Source organism: Miscanthus floridulus, unplaced genomic scaffold, assembly GCF_019320115.1.
Source record: "Miscanthus floridulus cultivar M001 unplaced genomic scaffold, ASM1932011v1 os_2356_2_3, whole genome shotgun sequence".
Classification (NCBI taxonomy): domain Eukaryota; kingdom Viridiplantae; phylum Streptophyta; class Magnoliopsida; order Poales; family Poaceae; genus Miscanthus; species Miscanthus floridulus.
Genome location: NW_027098257.1, coordinates 2,337 through 17,463, shown reverse-complemented (window position 1 = coordinate 17,463; position 15,127 = coordinate 2,337). Strand labels below are relative to the sequence as shown.

Genomic DNA, 15,127 nt, shown 5'->3' with positions numbered 1-15,127 from the left:
GATGATGATGTATCTTGGTTCAATCAATGATCAAGTATGGGAGGTGACCGAGAATGACTATGTTATCATTGATCCTGACAATCCCACCAACCAAGACAAGACCAATAAGCAATGCAATACAATGGCTCTCAACACCATATACAATGCCATTGATTCCAAAGTGTTTGAGCAAATCAAGGATTGTGAAAGAGCAAATGAGGTGTGGAGGATATTGGAGGAAACATATGAGGGCACACCGGCGGTGAAGAGTGCCAAGTTGTACATCCTCAAGGATAAGTTGGCAAGTTTCAAGATGAAGGATGATGAGAGCATTCTGAAAATGTTTCATCGGTTGCAAGTAATTGTCAATGACTTGAAGGCTTTGGAAGAGAAGATCAAGGATGATGATGTCTCTTATCGGTTCTTGATGTGCCTACCTCTAAGATTTGAGATGTTGAGATTGCTTATCATAAGAAGAGGATTGAAAGAGATTACCCCTAACCAAGAGCTAGAGCAAGTTTGTATTTCGCTATTTGTTATACTAATCAAATTGCTCTAGTTGATTTGTAGATTTTTAAATAGGCTATTCACCCCCCCTCTAGCCATATTAGGACCTTTTAGTCATCCTCAATGTAAACTCATGTCTGGCCTCTGCCAAGTTCGACGATGCTATTGTCCTCCTCCTTGACTTGGTTGACGCCATCTACATCATCCATGTACTCTTGATCTTCCTGTCCCAATAATAGTCGCCCATGGTCCATCCTCGTCCTCTTAGTCCTGTAGTCTAAGCACTTCGTCCGCCCTTCACCACTCTTAGTCCATTGCATATGGACTACTCACTTGACCTTCTCCATCACCTACCAACCACCTTGGCGCACCCAACACCTACACATTCACAAGCCAAGACACATGTTGCGTGACACATCAACTCAACACAACACGACATGACACCTCTGGTTAGCCATTATCATAATCAAGCACATGTGAATATGAACTCAACCAGAAAAGCGTCAAACGTTTTAACTCTTGCGTAAATTATTAATCACAAATGGATTAGACCAAGGCAGTTCTCAACTTAGTCTCTCAATCTCCCCTTGATAAATGCATTGACCAACACTAAAGCCCAACAAAGAAGGTTTGAAAGCAAAATATAAAACTCTCATTCAAGTGCCCAAAAGCTAGGTACAAGCAAACACAAGGCCACTTGATATGAGGAAGGATCATGAAAACTTCAATAAAAACTCTTGGTTCCCAAAGAAAGGGTAAAGACTCCACACAACTGAAGAGTCAAGTAAGATAGGCAAGAGCTTCATGCAATCCAAAAGGCACTCAAATCCATTTCATCACTTGTCAATTGATCATCAGAAACAAACCAAGGTTCTTATCAGCTTGCTTTCACATTCTCCTCCTTGATGATTGGATTGACAACATTCAAGCACAAAGAAGTGGTTTGAGACACAATACCAAAAAATCTCATCCAAGTGATCCAAGTGATCGAAAAGCCATGTTAAAAGCCAAGATGAAAGTCACTTGGGATGGGAAGAACCATACAAGACAAGAATCAATACCAATAAGCCAGAATCTCACCCAAGTAATCATGAGCCATGAAAAGGCAAAGATCAAAGTCACTTCGCATGAAAAGATACTCAAGGGTGGATGAAAGACAAACTTGCTCATCATTCTCCTCAAGAAGTCCCACTCAACTAGATCATAAGTTTCACTCATGTCGAGTTTAACTGTAGCACAACTCTCCACCCCTCTTTTATTGGTATGCAGAAAATGCTTGAGTTCATAAGCCAATAGGGTTGTGTTTGTGGTGAGCCAACCAGGCACGAAGACACTTTGATTCAACAAAATAATACATGGTAGGATGGATTTTAGGCAGTTAGAAATAACCTTGGAGACAATCTTATACAGCACATACAAAGACTGATCGGCCTCAAACCCAATGTTAATTTTAGAGTTATGCATCAGAAGTCCATCAACTTATGCAGGGATTTCGGTTAGGTCCATCAACTATAAAAGTTAATTTTTGGGTCCATAAAATTTCTATGTTATTCACCACATGTTCATACCCTTTGTTTGGCCCTTAGATCTGACCTAGCATATGGAGTCAGTAGACAGCAATGGCGTGAAATTGGCCGAGCCCATGCTTATCCCCCCTCCTGCATGCGCTACCTTCATTTCCACTCCCTCAAGCTTAGTATATGTGCCTCTACTCTTTCACTACTCCGGTGCTTGCCACCAACATTATCAGTCACCGAGCTCCCACTACCATCGTTGTTCCCCGCCTTGTGCTTCACCTCTGTCCTGTAAATGAGCTCTAATGAGTATGTCTCTGCCTCCTCTACCCTTTGCTCATTGGACACACAGAAATCGTGTCAGAGCTCCCAGCCTGTCATACTACAGTTTGCCATGGTCGAACTCTGAGCTTGCATGTGGCACCATTCCCGTCAATGTAGGTCATCACTACTTCAATGAGTGCGTGGTTGAGTCTGCCGCGGTCCCCTCGGCCCCGCACGAACTCATTGGGGGCAAATCTATGACGTACCCACTATTTCTGTTGCCATCTTCTACCTTGTCTCTACCGTCGACCATCGGATAGGCATGCTCATGGCCGACCCATTGCTAGACTCCAATGGATAAATTAAAACTACCTTTGGATGCATGGGTGAGTGGTGATGCTTGTGGTCCCTCCATTTTGTTAAACTTGAGATTTATTGACTCTTCGAAAAACGAGAATAACATTCTTTTTGGATGGAGAGAGTATAAAAAAAAGTTAGATATTAGGAAGCTATAAGACTAGCTCGGTACTCTTCATCCTACAGAACAAACCGTGGTACGAATTTAAGGCACCAAAACCCAAACAGTGTGTCTCGAAAATGCTCAAGTGAGAAGTATTTGAATGTCCACATATTGCCACGTTTCTTTGCCAATCTTTCGCTAAGGTATGGATAAATAAACGAGTCATGGTTATGGCGGATTGAATCAGCCTAAAAGACTATAGCACGTCTAAACCGTGGCATGGCAGTGTTTGCTCATGAACCGAACACGTTTTTTCTCAAGTTCAAAGTTCAACAGAGTGCTAAGTTGATTTTTATTGGAAGTTCAAATAAGTAGGATTTTTCTTGAACTGGATGTTCTGTTTTCCAACGAGTTCAAAGTTGGATTTCCCGAGGTCAAGTTGATTTCCTTTTGACCGAAGTTCAGATTCTTTTCGAATCTCAAGTGTGATGTGTTTATCCCGTCCTGCCATGGCGGCTATATAGCAGTTTCTAACAGCTCAAGGGAAGGAACGACAGAACGTCGTTGTCGCAGCGGTTGCAGACGAAGACGTGCGGGGCGTCGTCGGTGTCCTTGATCCCCGCGCACCGGGTGTGCTGCCACGCCTCGCAGATGTCGCAGCACGCCATGCGCTCCCCGTCGTCGTCATCCGCTCCGCACGCGCAGTCCACGACCCTCTCGCTGTCGCCGTCTCCCTCGCTCACAACCGCCGCCGCCTCGTTCCCCGGCTGGACGCCTTCATCCGCCAGCTGCTGCTGATGCTGCTCGACGACTGTCCCTTCGATCACCACGGCGCTTCCCACGTCGATCAGCCCGAGCACCGGGCAAGCGTCCTGGCTGGCACCGATCCCGGCGACGGACTCGGCCGTGAAGGTCCTCAGGCCGAGGTACATCTCCCTGAACAGCCTCTGCACCTCCCACTTGAGCTCGCCCACCGTTGCATGCGCCGGCAGGGTCACCGTCTCGTACGGCGCCACCAGCTCCGGGCTCCCGTTCCTCACAAGCAGCGTGCAACACAGGTTCATGTGGACGTGCCCAACTCCAACACTGTTGATCGGAGCGAAACCTTCGTGGTAATCTTTGACGAAGTGTTTGGTGTCCAAGACCATCCGCGCCGCCACGGGGATCGCGCCGAAGGCGCCGGTGGTGAGCGCCTGGCTCGGCTCCTTGAGCACGTGGCGGTACAGGTGCGTCAGGTCCCTCATGAGCTGCGCTCGCGTGAGCTGGAACCGCACCCTCATCTTGCCGCCGCCGCCGTTGCTCGGCACGCCGCCCACCGCCGGGAGCACGCTGGACACGTCCTCCAGGCAGTACTCGAGCACCTTGGTCACCGGGTTCATGGCGCGGCGCACGACGTAGTTGCCGACGATGTGGTTGCCGAGGGACTTGAGCACGAAGTCGAGGAGGCCCGTGTCGCCGATGTAGGCGCGCGCGGCGTCGCGCACCTCCTGCCGCGTGACCCACCGCGCGGGCGGCTCGGTGAGGCGGAGCGCGTCCACCACGGCGCGGGCCGCCATGTCCACGCGCTTGGCCGACCACCGGCACGAGGCCTCCGACATGATGCCGCGGTAGTCCATGGCGGTGACGGAGGTCGCCGGGAGGCGCGTCCGCAGCTCGAGCATGAAGCGGAGGAGGTCGCCGAGGTTGAGCAACTTGTGGCCGCTGATGGCCTGGTACTTGGTGACCACCACGGGGAGGTCCTGGCTGAAGCACGAGAGGTGCGGCACGAGCAAGCAGAGCGGCACCGACTGGAGCGCGTGCAGCGACTGCTGGTACGACGGCAGCGCGACGCCGTAGCTGGGCCGGCCGAACCGGTAGCCCCATCGCCCGAACCACGTGTCGCCGTACGCGACGCCGTGCAGCAGCCGCAGCTCCATGTGCCCCTTCCTCGCCGTGTCGACGAGGCTCACCTTCCTTGCAATGCATATATAACCAAACGAAACACTAGTCGTCATGAACTCAGATGCAGTGCATGGGGCATAACAAACGTTGCACACACCTGACGTTTAGGGAGGAGCATATGCGATCCCAGAGGTCCATGATCTGGTGGCCGGCGACGAATTCGGAACCGCCCTCGAAGCCGTGCAGGGCAACGAGGTGGCCGAAGCCGTTGAGGTGCACCACGCCGTGCAGCAGGTGGCCCCTGGAGGCCGCCGTGCCTTTGGACGGTTTCTCTGGGCCGTGGTTGATCCCGTAGTGCAGGCCGTCCGCTTCCACTGACAGTTCCCTCTTGGGCAGCACGAAGTGAAACCTCTTGCTGCAGATCAGATGCCGACCCCAACCTGAAACACCACGGGGTTTTTCCTGAAAGTGAGCATATATATCTGACCGAGCTACTCTCGATCGGTATAGTTTTCTGCAGATCAGACTTTCAGAGTGCAGTACGTTGTTGATTGTATTATTGGCGATTTTTTGTTTGAATTAGTATTCCGTACTCGGCTGTCAGATGTATCATGCAGGCCCCCATGGTGTAACTCAGAACTTATAACTTGTGTACGTACGCCAGGCGTTGATTGCATGCAAAAGTTCAGCATCTTCAGGATTGGGATCGACAAAAGACAGCAGCAACGCGGTGAGTACCGACGTGACGGCAGAGGTGGCACTGGCGCTGCGGCGACGCGTCGACCACTTCCTCGACGACGAAGAGCCTGACGACGGTGGGCGGGTGGCGGTGCAGCTCGAGCTGGAACGACCAGCACTTGGTCTCGCCATGCGCGCCGCCGGCCTCCAGGTGCGCGAGGCCGAGCAGCGCCCTGACGTTGTCCCTGAAGGCGCCCCCGCCGGCGAGAGGCGCCGGGTACCCGGGCTGGCAGAAGGACTCGAACCGGAACAGCATCTCGCCGCGCTTCCGCCGCCGCGAGCTCCCCAGGCTGATCACCATCGTCGTCGTCTTATTAGCGGCCATGTCGCCGGGGCCGGACGCCAGCGGAGCTAGCTGGTGGTGCAGGCGCGCTCCTGCGCTTTATGGCGTACGGTGTGCGACTGCGAGGGAGGGTCGCCGTAGTGGTTCCATCGGCGCCCCAGTCTCACGTGGTTAGTGCCCAGGATTTAGAAAGCTTGGGCGGTCTGGTGAAGGAGTGTGCGCGCGTGATCACGGTGAGCGCTGTAAACAATGTGGCTCGAGCTCGACATCCTTCTAGACATGCCGCTCGCAGCATGCATGGTTCCTCTGCTCTGTTCTGGAAAACTTTGCACGCAAAACCTTGTGCTTTCCAGATATGCTATCCATCAACGCTTCAGGGTGGCGTTAGGCTAATTGTTGCAGCCAGCTCTTTCCATTGAACAAATATATCGAGTTCCATGCGCCAAACAGCGCATTTCGAATTTAAAGTTATCGAGAAAAGATGAAAAAAATAATGAGACATCTCCGAGACTTGGACAATAGCAAGCAGGCACCATGGTAAAATTCACTGCAGGTGATGATCATGAATCAGTAGCCCTTTTATATACAGGAAACAGGTAGGGTGCTACATGTAAATTCTGCGCTGTTGTGTTGTGTACAAGCATGTCTGTAGATTGTGGCATCAGGGTATGTCAATGAGATCTGCTTTGCCTAACCGAACGTTAGGAGGAATAGTTTAGGATAGGGGGGCAATATTTTACAATATTCAACTGGAGCAGAGCGGAATGCATGGTCTACAACTTCGGGCCCCGTGGAAGTGTGAAGCGGAAGTAAATTCAGTCACAACTTCCGCGTTCATAGGGTAGGTCGCCCAAATGGCCATTGTGGAGCTCGTTGTTAAACACTACAGTACTATATTTCCATTGTCACAATTAGGTTAGTTTTGCTAAGCTTTACCTCGAATTTTTCAATCAGGGGAGTAGCCTGTTGTGCTCTGACTGTCCGTGCGACCCAACGTCTTGTAACCGCTCGTGTGTCCCTTGTATGCACTTCCATTAGCAGTACTACAAAGACTGAAGCCTAACCTTGTTGTCCCGTGGAGTATGTGCACCGCAATCCGCAGAAGCAGATGGTGATCTTCATGGGTAGAATGTACAGCATGGGGCGGTAATAAATTTTAGATCAGAATGCCAGTTAGGCTAGTTCAGTAACGACCGCACTCTGGTCATTCTTCATCAGGTTCTATGTAACTTGTCCGAGTCAGACGAATCTATTCAGAAGAAGAAGAAATATAAATCAATGCAGTTAGAGACAAACAATAGCCCCGTTCGGCTTACCCCATATTCGGCTTGTTCGGCTTGTTTTTTCAGCTGGAATAGTGTTTTTCTCTCATAACAATTCAGCCAGAACAGTGTTTTCAGCCAAGATTCAGCAAGCCGAACGGGACCAATGCGTCGCCTGAGAAGATGGATGAAAATAACATGAACTTCACCTGAGCAAACGCATAGATTGCCTGGACGATCCTAGCATAATCCGTGCCCAGCATTTGAATCACAATATCAGCCAAGAGTGTCCCCCACAATCTGAGCAAAGTTAAGTACAAAGAAAGGATATTTAATTACTAATAGGGCATGTTGGCATGACATGATATACCACTCCATGAAGGGATTCTGATTTATATGGTTTGTGGCCCAACCGCTCAAGGTCGATACTAAAGGATTATGAAGCAATTAAAATATCATCCAGCAATAAACAAAAAAAATAACAGTGTAAACTGCTCAAAATAACACCGGTGTTTGAACGTGGTAGAATTATTCAGAGACTAATAATGATTTTCTTAAAACAAAATGGGAAGTAACAGTTTCAGACTACTAGAAGCATACATTGGTCCAAGAAATGTCATGACACTCCTGAGTCCAACATATCTCGATGCTGCCCGAGCCAAACCCTGCAAATATTCAAGGAGGACTATTGAAACGTGACACCTGAATGGTGCAATCTTAGATATATGTGTGAGGATTGGACATATGTACTTGCTAGTAACAGAAGATCATATTACCTGCCTAGCTGCAAGCAAACCAGCTCTAGACTCCAGGTTAACAGCAGCCAACCGCCCACCCTGTACATTAAAAAGATCAGTACTTTCCAACATTAATTCAATTAAGATGGCACTCTCTCCGTCTACAAAAGGATGCACTTCTCACTTTTCAAGGAGCCAAGCGATTTAAAATTTTATCAAAGTTATATAAAAAAAATACTAATATTTTATGATACGAGATAAGTACAATTAAATGAATTATGAAATATATTTCCGTATTAAACCTAGTTGGAGACATAAATGTTAATACTAAATCCGTTCCAAATTATAGATCGTTTGACTTTTTTTACCTCAAGTTTGACCACTCGTCTTATTGAAATTTTTTTGCAAATATCACTTCTTTTGTTGCGGCTTGCTTTATTAACAAAAATTCTTCAAGAATGACTTAAATTTGACTATGTTGGCACAAATTTTTTGAATAAGACGAGTGGTCAAACTTGGGGTAAAAAAAGTCAAACCAACTATAATTTGGAACGGAGGGAGTACTATTCACAATAAACTTGATCAAAATTAAGCTAATTTGACTTTCACAAATCTCATAGTTGCATCCCTTTGTGGACGGAGGAAGCTAGCAAATATTAAATGCAATGTGCGAGTATAGTCTATTCATACAAGTTGCAATGCATTTGTCGATATGCAAATGGAAAGAAAATGCCTATATTAAGATAAGAAACGCTATAGGTAATTCGAGCAAAAACAACGTGGAACAGCTGAAAGGATATATTGGTCAGTCAACAATTTCCAAATGAGCACATAAAATCAGGAACAATATAGCAAAATATCAATACAAATAGGTATACCTGTTTAACAAGTTCTTTCTTTATCTCATAATTTGCAGCCTCCTTCAGCAGTTTTCCAGACAGTCTACTGGCTAACTATATTAATGGTATGGTAAGTGAAATTAATGAAAAACAATAATGCAGTGAGAACAAGTAGTCCCTCCATTCCAAATTGTAGGTCTTTTGGCTTTTCTAGATACATAATTTTTACTATGTATGCACAGCATATATCTAGGTGCACAACAAAAGCCAAAAGCTCAAAATGACTTACAATTTAGAATGGAGGGAGTAGCATTCAATATTTCAAAATAAAGACTATAACATACCGATTCATATATTGTTTTCAAAGTCAATGCACTACCACCCTTCCATAAAGAAGAAAATTTAAATTAGTGGAAAAATGAGAGGATTAGAAAGGAAAAGGATAGAAAAATGAGGATTGCAAAGAACCTTTAGAAAGGTATTTTCCATTCCCTTTGTTCCAATCCTCCAAGCCACATAAGTAAGCACCTTCCAGTTGTTTGCACCAAGGCTAGAGGTTTCTTTTGGAGATTTTTGTTTATCCCATGGAAATGAAAGTTGGTCTTTCATGCGGCTGATGTGTGGAAATTCAAAGGTACTTTGAGAATAGTGGACTCACAAGAGGATCTACATTTAATGAACGAATAGAGTTGTATGGGCTGAAAACTAGCATAGTATACTATGTTGTATATGAGGATACAAAGCTAATGCTTATCCAAGGACCCTTTTTAAGGTATGCTTATGGGTAAGTACCTTGAATATTCATCCACAAGGTGAAGAAATATTTCTGCCTCAAGGTCTGCAGTACACAATTTGCTAGAGCATCGAACACCAATTTTTTTTCTTACTCTGAGCAAGACATCTCTGTATGATGGTCTCCACCTCCTATGAAGAACAATCAGAGAAAAGTGCAAAATGTTCTTGTACAAGCTTCAAGAAAATGATGAACTACAGCGAGCTGACTAAGAATGTAATCAATTTAGCAATGGTCATTTAAGGAAAATTGGTTTTGGGAAATCAAAAGATCATGGTTTTAGAAATATACCACTTAAGTGACCTGGTACACTAATGTCACTGAAAGATTGCGCCATTCAGAAATGTACCACCCCGTCAGTCTTCCTAGAGTTCTGTCCATCCCTCGTTGTCTCCATTTAGCCCGTCTTCTTCACCATTGACAGATGCCTGAGCACCTCTTCCTCCTCCACCCTTCATTGTTTTCAGACCGCTGCTACTGTGACACGTCTAAGGAGCAATTCCCACCACAATGTCTGATCACACACATTCCTCCCTGTCAGCCTGTGTCGCTCTCCAGATCACTTGCCCCTACCATCAGATGGACTTCTTCACAACAGTGTAGACTAGAATCCAGTTTCAGAGCTCAACTAAATCTCTCTTCCAAATTGAATCCATACACATAGGGACAAGCAAGGCATTGAATCGCTCCCGACCTGATGTAGCAGCTCGATATCAATCAACAATTAGACCTAAATCCAATCGGTTTAGAATTAAATCACTTCAAACTTGCTCGAGCTGTGCCATGGTTGGTTCCAGTAGAGATTGGTGAAGCAACCTCGCCATGGCACCTTCACCTCCTCACGCTGCTGCAACCCCACCCACTCTCCTCCTCTGCCAGTGCCTCCCATGGCAGCAGGTGGCTTTGCTGGATCTCCTGGTGGCAGAGAATGTGTCACTCAGCATCTGGGCAACAGGCGGGGCAGATAAAAGGTACAGGCCAGAGGCAACACCTTGAGACAGATTTTAGTAGCAGTGTTGAGGTTGCCAGCCTGTGGTTGCCAGTTGCCTTCACAAGTAGGGATGAAAAAAGCGGGTTCGGGAAATTCAATACCGTTTGATGTAGTTTTCATATTATGATATCGTTTCCAATTTTAGCAAAATATAAAAGTTGTCATTTTCAAACGATTTCACAACTGTTTTGTTAGGTTTAGTCCCACCCCAGAAACTGATGGTGGGTTAGTAGAACATATAAGGTGGAGGCACTCCTCAGCATTAGGCTGCCTTTTTGGTTGAGTTAGGCCAGAGAACTTGGTTTGTTGTGAGCTCTAGTGGACCTAGGACACCGACTCGTAGGTATAGCAAGCTAGACCGGATCCACTAGCACTAACAAGAGGTATCAAAGCTAGCTCATGGTCAGGAAACACCTCAGGGCCACATGGTGACGGGGCTATCTTTTGAGTTCAGTTAGGCCTGAGGCGGAAAGATTACAAGTATACATGGGAGATTAGTCTCAAGTCCTAGTACAATTCAGCATCCAAGAAAGGCCTTGGTTTGTTGTGGACTACGGTGGACCTGGGTTTGGTAGGGCGCCCCCTCGTGGATATGGAGTTTTTTACTGTTTTCTTATTTGTTCATTCCACAAATATGGGAAATTCGAAACCGACTGTTTTCATTTTCCATATTGTAATACCGTTCCATATCGTTATCATCCTTATCCACAAGCATCACTGGGGATTGGAGGAAGAGAGCGCTGTAGGCAACGGGTATGAGATGGAAAAGGAAGACGGCGAGATTGACTGAAAACATGACTGTGTGATATATTTCTAACCGTTGTACCTCTCATTGGTATTAAAGTGTACTAGATCAGTTTGGTGCTGTATTTCTATAGCCATGATCTTTCACTGTCATGGGACCATTTTTTCCCCTTTTTTCAATTAGAGATAGGTCAACAAAAGAGCTCCTTGACTGACCTTATGATAGAGCGAGCATCTGCAGCAAGATACAGGAACCTTGACTCTAATTTTGAGATGAAATGATCTCTCTCCTCGATATCATCCAAAACAACAACACCATCTGAGTTCGGTCTTCTTGCAATTGACTTTAGCAATGGACTAAAATAGCTGTGAACAAAGGAAATACAAAAGGAACATTAATTTCGAGAAGGTGAACAGAGGAACAGTATGATATGAAGAGATAGCACCATACTAACATTCTATGGTACTCTCCATGTAGAAAAATCAGGTAGGTGAGTAGGTCCAATTAAATAAGTGAGCAAATTAAAGACCGAATCAAGAAAAAGGAAACAAGGACAAGCCAACTGTTTTCCAAATTCTTAATATCAGACCAATAAGCAGAAGAACACAAAAGAGAAAGAGAAAGAGATTTACCTTTTAACATAAAAACAATACTAAGTCCTTTGTGGCCACTATCTTGCATAAACTTCCAGTCCCCATCATCTTTGTCTCATAGATTATACATTACAATGCATATACATTTTATTCTACAAAGGTGTAGCAACTGAAGTTACCACTTATGCATTCCTGTTGCGTATGCAGTTAGTCCATCCAATCCAAAATCTAAATGTAGGTCATTTCTGCCTTCGCAACTTTTCTTTCAGTGTAAGTCATCCTAGAATTTCTTTGAATATTTTACCCTTTTCTTCCATCCTTAACCCTGCTTAATAAATATAAACACTACCATTTATAAATGAGTGATCTACTCAATATAGTACAAATGAGGCTAGCATTTGATCTATTTTGACGCAAAGACCAAAATTTTGAGTGTCAACAATCTACTTTCTTAATCTTATTACACAGGTCTAAAACGGCCAGCATTTGAAATCGGAGTTAGTAGCAGAGGTGGAATCACACTTGCCACATATGTTGTATTTAATCAAGCATCTTTGTCACTATTACTGAACTTTGAGACATGGAAGTTACTATTAGCTAGCACCAAATACAAACTGCAATAGGCACTGAATCTGGCACAATGGCACCGCTACCCAAAGATTGCATTAGAGTAATCAAACAAAACACAGTATCAATCTGCACTTGCTTGCTGCATACATACCCAGTCACTTACTTCAGATGCACACCATTATCAGAATCCCAGATTAACTCATCCAGTTTTGTCTTAAGAACCCAATACTATCATCCAAACCATCTGAGGAACTCATATCAGAGCTAAATAGGCAAAACAGCATGAGCGAAAATCAGGAAGCACTCAAACCTGGTGCCGTAGAGGATCTCTTCCACCTCCATCAGCTCCTCGTCGGTAGCGAGCTCGAGCACCAGCCTCAGCTCCGGGTCAGACATGCCTTCAGAAATCAGAGACACACAATTATAACATTATCCAGTCAACTTTGCAACAAAGCACAAATTCATACGCGCCTAATACCTTCCGCCGCTGCCGCGGTTGGGGGCGAGGCTGCCGCGCTGGGAGGGAGAAGAGACCTAAGGCAGGAATGGACCCTGCAAGCTACGCCGGGACGAGGAGTGGCCGCGACAGCGGGACCGCGGCGGCCGGCACTGGAACAGGAGGTTTGGGTGGAACGCCGAGTGGGTAAGCGGGCAAGTGAGGAGCGGGTGGTGAGGGTGGTGAGGAACGGGAGGGGTTTTGGTGCTACGATGGCGGCCATTGGGTGCGGCAACGATCTCCGCTCGCCGGTGTACGGTGCCGCGGACGCGGAGCCCAGACCCGCGAGGCCGCGACGAGATTTTGTGGGGCGCCGTGACGTGATTCCGTGAACTAGATACGGCATACGGCGGGCATACCGCAATACCGCATAGGTCAGTACAGGGCGTGGAAATGTGTGGCCAGTTGGCCACAGCACCAATTTTCAGCTCTTGTCGCTGAAACGGCTGTTTTGAAAAGCTTGTTCAACTTTCACTTTCTAACGTCTTGGTTAAACTCACTTTTTAAATTGTTATTTAAAGACCAATTTAAATAAAAATTGTTTTCTATGTCTTTTCATCTCTCAATAGTTTCTTTATGCCTCATACAACTCTAGATATATATGGTCATGCAGTCCGTGGCCTGACGGCTCGGCACGAAGCCCGTATTTTTGGCCCGGCATGAGCACGGCCTGGCACGGTGGTGATCGGGCCTGGGCCGGCACAGCCCGAAACAGCAGGTCGTGCCTGGGCCCCAGGCACGATGTGCCAGCACGACACCGCCCGATCCATTGCGCATAGCCCGATGGCGGCCCAGTCTGCTAAGAGCCCCACGCCTCCCCCCAACTCTAAAGGCCTACTAAACTTTCTTCCCCTCCAACCGCGCAGAGGAGCCCTCTCCCCGCGTTGCATTCGCTCCTCTCACCTCTACGTCGCGATGCCCCATCCCCTTCCCTCGCATCGGGCGAGGCCGCGAGGCAAGCGCGGACGTGGGACGCCTCCTCCCCTTCCCTAGCTCACGCAGCACGACAGCCGAGCGTCTCCTCCCTCTCCTCGCACGACCTCCTCGCTCACAGCGATGACGGCGGACGGCGACGCCCCCTCCATCTCGTCGAGCGACACCGCTAGGAACCGGCATTGGTCGCCGCGGGAGCGAGCGTGCCAACCCCGAGCTTCACCCCAACGCCAGATCCGGTGTCAAGGGCCTCAAGGGCAAGCTCGCGGCAGCCACTGCCATCTCCAGTTGCTTGCACTTCCTCCCCTTCCTCCTCTCTCTGGCTGCTCGCGTTTCCTCGTGGGCCCTACGCTAGCCCGACACGGTGGACTGCCCGTGCTTCTCAGGCCAGTCCGGCCCAAAAAACGGCCAGCAGGTCGTGCCTGGGCCGCCGGTCAGCATGACGCCCTGCTCGGCACGGCGTGTCGTGCTGGCCTAACCCCCTTCGAGTTGTGCCTGGCACGGGCCCGTGCCGTGCCGTGTCGAGCCAGGCCGGCCCGTTGCCTATCTATAACTCTAGAGAGTCAATCTTAGTCTTTATTTTTAACTAGCGAGAGATCCAAAATAGATGATATCAACATTTTGGAGATCTAATTAAAATAAGTTGTTGAAGATTATTTTTTAACCAAAATCTCTTCCTATCAATAAGGAACCGTATAAAGAAGCTCTTGGGAGTTGCTGGGGCCCGGTTTGAATTCGTTGTTAATTGCTAATAGTTAGCTAGCTAATAGGTCAGAGCTAATTTTAGCTAGCTAAGTATTAGCTCCTAACAAGTGAGATCAGCTAATAATTAGCTAGATCAGACCGGTTTGAATAGAAAAGAACTCACTGTTAGCAGGTAACTATTAACTCTATGGATCGAACATACCTAATTTTGCATAACATTCAACGAAATATATAGTTTTGAGTTAAACTACTTTTAAAATAAATACTACAATGGTTAAAGGTCCATTTGCTAACAAACTTGGTATAAGTGAGTTAAATTTATACGCTTCCTACATTTGCCCATTTTTACTGCTTTTTATTTAGAGTATTTTGACTATTTTCTATTAAAAATGTGTTCAAAATGTGTTTACGATATCTAATAAAGCGCATGGAATTGTGAAATTACTTTTAAAGACAATTTTACTCGTAATTTCTATGTTTCTAAACTTAAATTCTAGTAAAGGTTATTGACTATTGAGGTTTCAAAAGTTTGATAAAATTTTAGGGTGCGTTTCTTAGGGATTTGGATTCTGATAGAAATATTTTGGATCTAGATTCTCTTTAGAAACGTCAGGTAATGAATTGGAATCACTTTATAAAATTGTTTAGCTAGTAGACTAGATTCTAATTGATTAGAAAAGATATTTTTCTTCAAGTCATATAAATAAAAATATGTTTCAAAAAAACAAGCTTTTTGTGGTTCAAAAGCAACTTAAATACAACACATTTTAACTTGTTGAACTAAAAAAATAGAATGCAACTAAAAGTTACAAATTACTAGCACATAAAGAAGGCAAA

At 46.2% G+C, this 15,127-nt stretch overlaps 2 protein-coding genes across 2 annotated transcripts; both read right to left on the bottom strand.

The window, feature by feature from the left end:
* Positions 1-3,086: 3,086 nt before the first annotated feature.
* On the bottom strand, positions 3,087-5,810 carry LOC136534855 (PHD finger protein PERSISTENT TAPETAL CELL 1-like). The gene is made up of 3 exons (XM_066527217.1): positions 5,344-5,810; positions 4,763-5,045; positions 3,087-4,677 (listed from the first exon to the last, which is right to left on the bottom strand). Exons 1-3 carry the CDS (start codon positions 5,666-5,668, stop codon positions 3,255-3,257), a joined length of 2,031 nt encoding a protein of 676 aa, XP_066383314.1. The 5' UTR covers positions 5,669-5,810; the 3' UTR covers positions 3,087-3,254.
* Positions 5,811-6,327: 517 nt separating this feature from the next.
* LOC136534854 (uncharacterized) lies at positions 6,328-13,028 on the bottom strand. Its single transcript, XM_066527216.1, has 11 exons — positions 12,635-13,028; positions 12,467-12,554; positions 11,209-11,358; positions 9,257-9,388; positions 8,933-9,077; positions 8,809-8,847; positions 8,504-8,578; positions 7,665-7,724; positions 7,489-7,553; positions 7,098-7,188; positions 6,328-6,875 (listed from the first exon to the last, which is right to left on the bottom strand). Exons 1-11 carry the CDS (start codon positions 12,996-12,998, stop codon positions 6,831-6,833), a joined length of 1,254 nt encoding a protein of 417 aa, XP_066383313.1. The 5' UTR covers positions 12,999-13,028; the 3' UTR covers positions 6,328-6,830.
* Between the last annotated feature and the right edge of the window lie 2,099 nt (positions 13,029-15,127).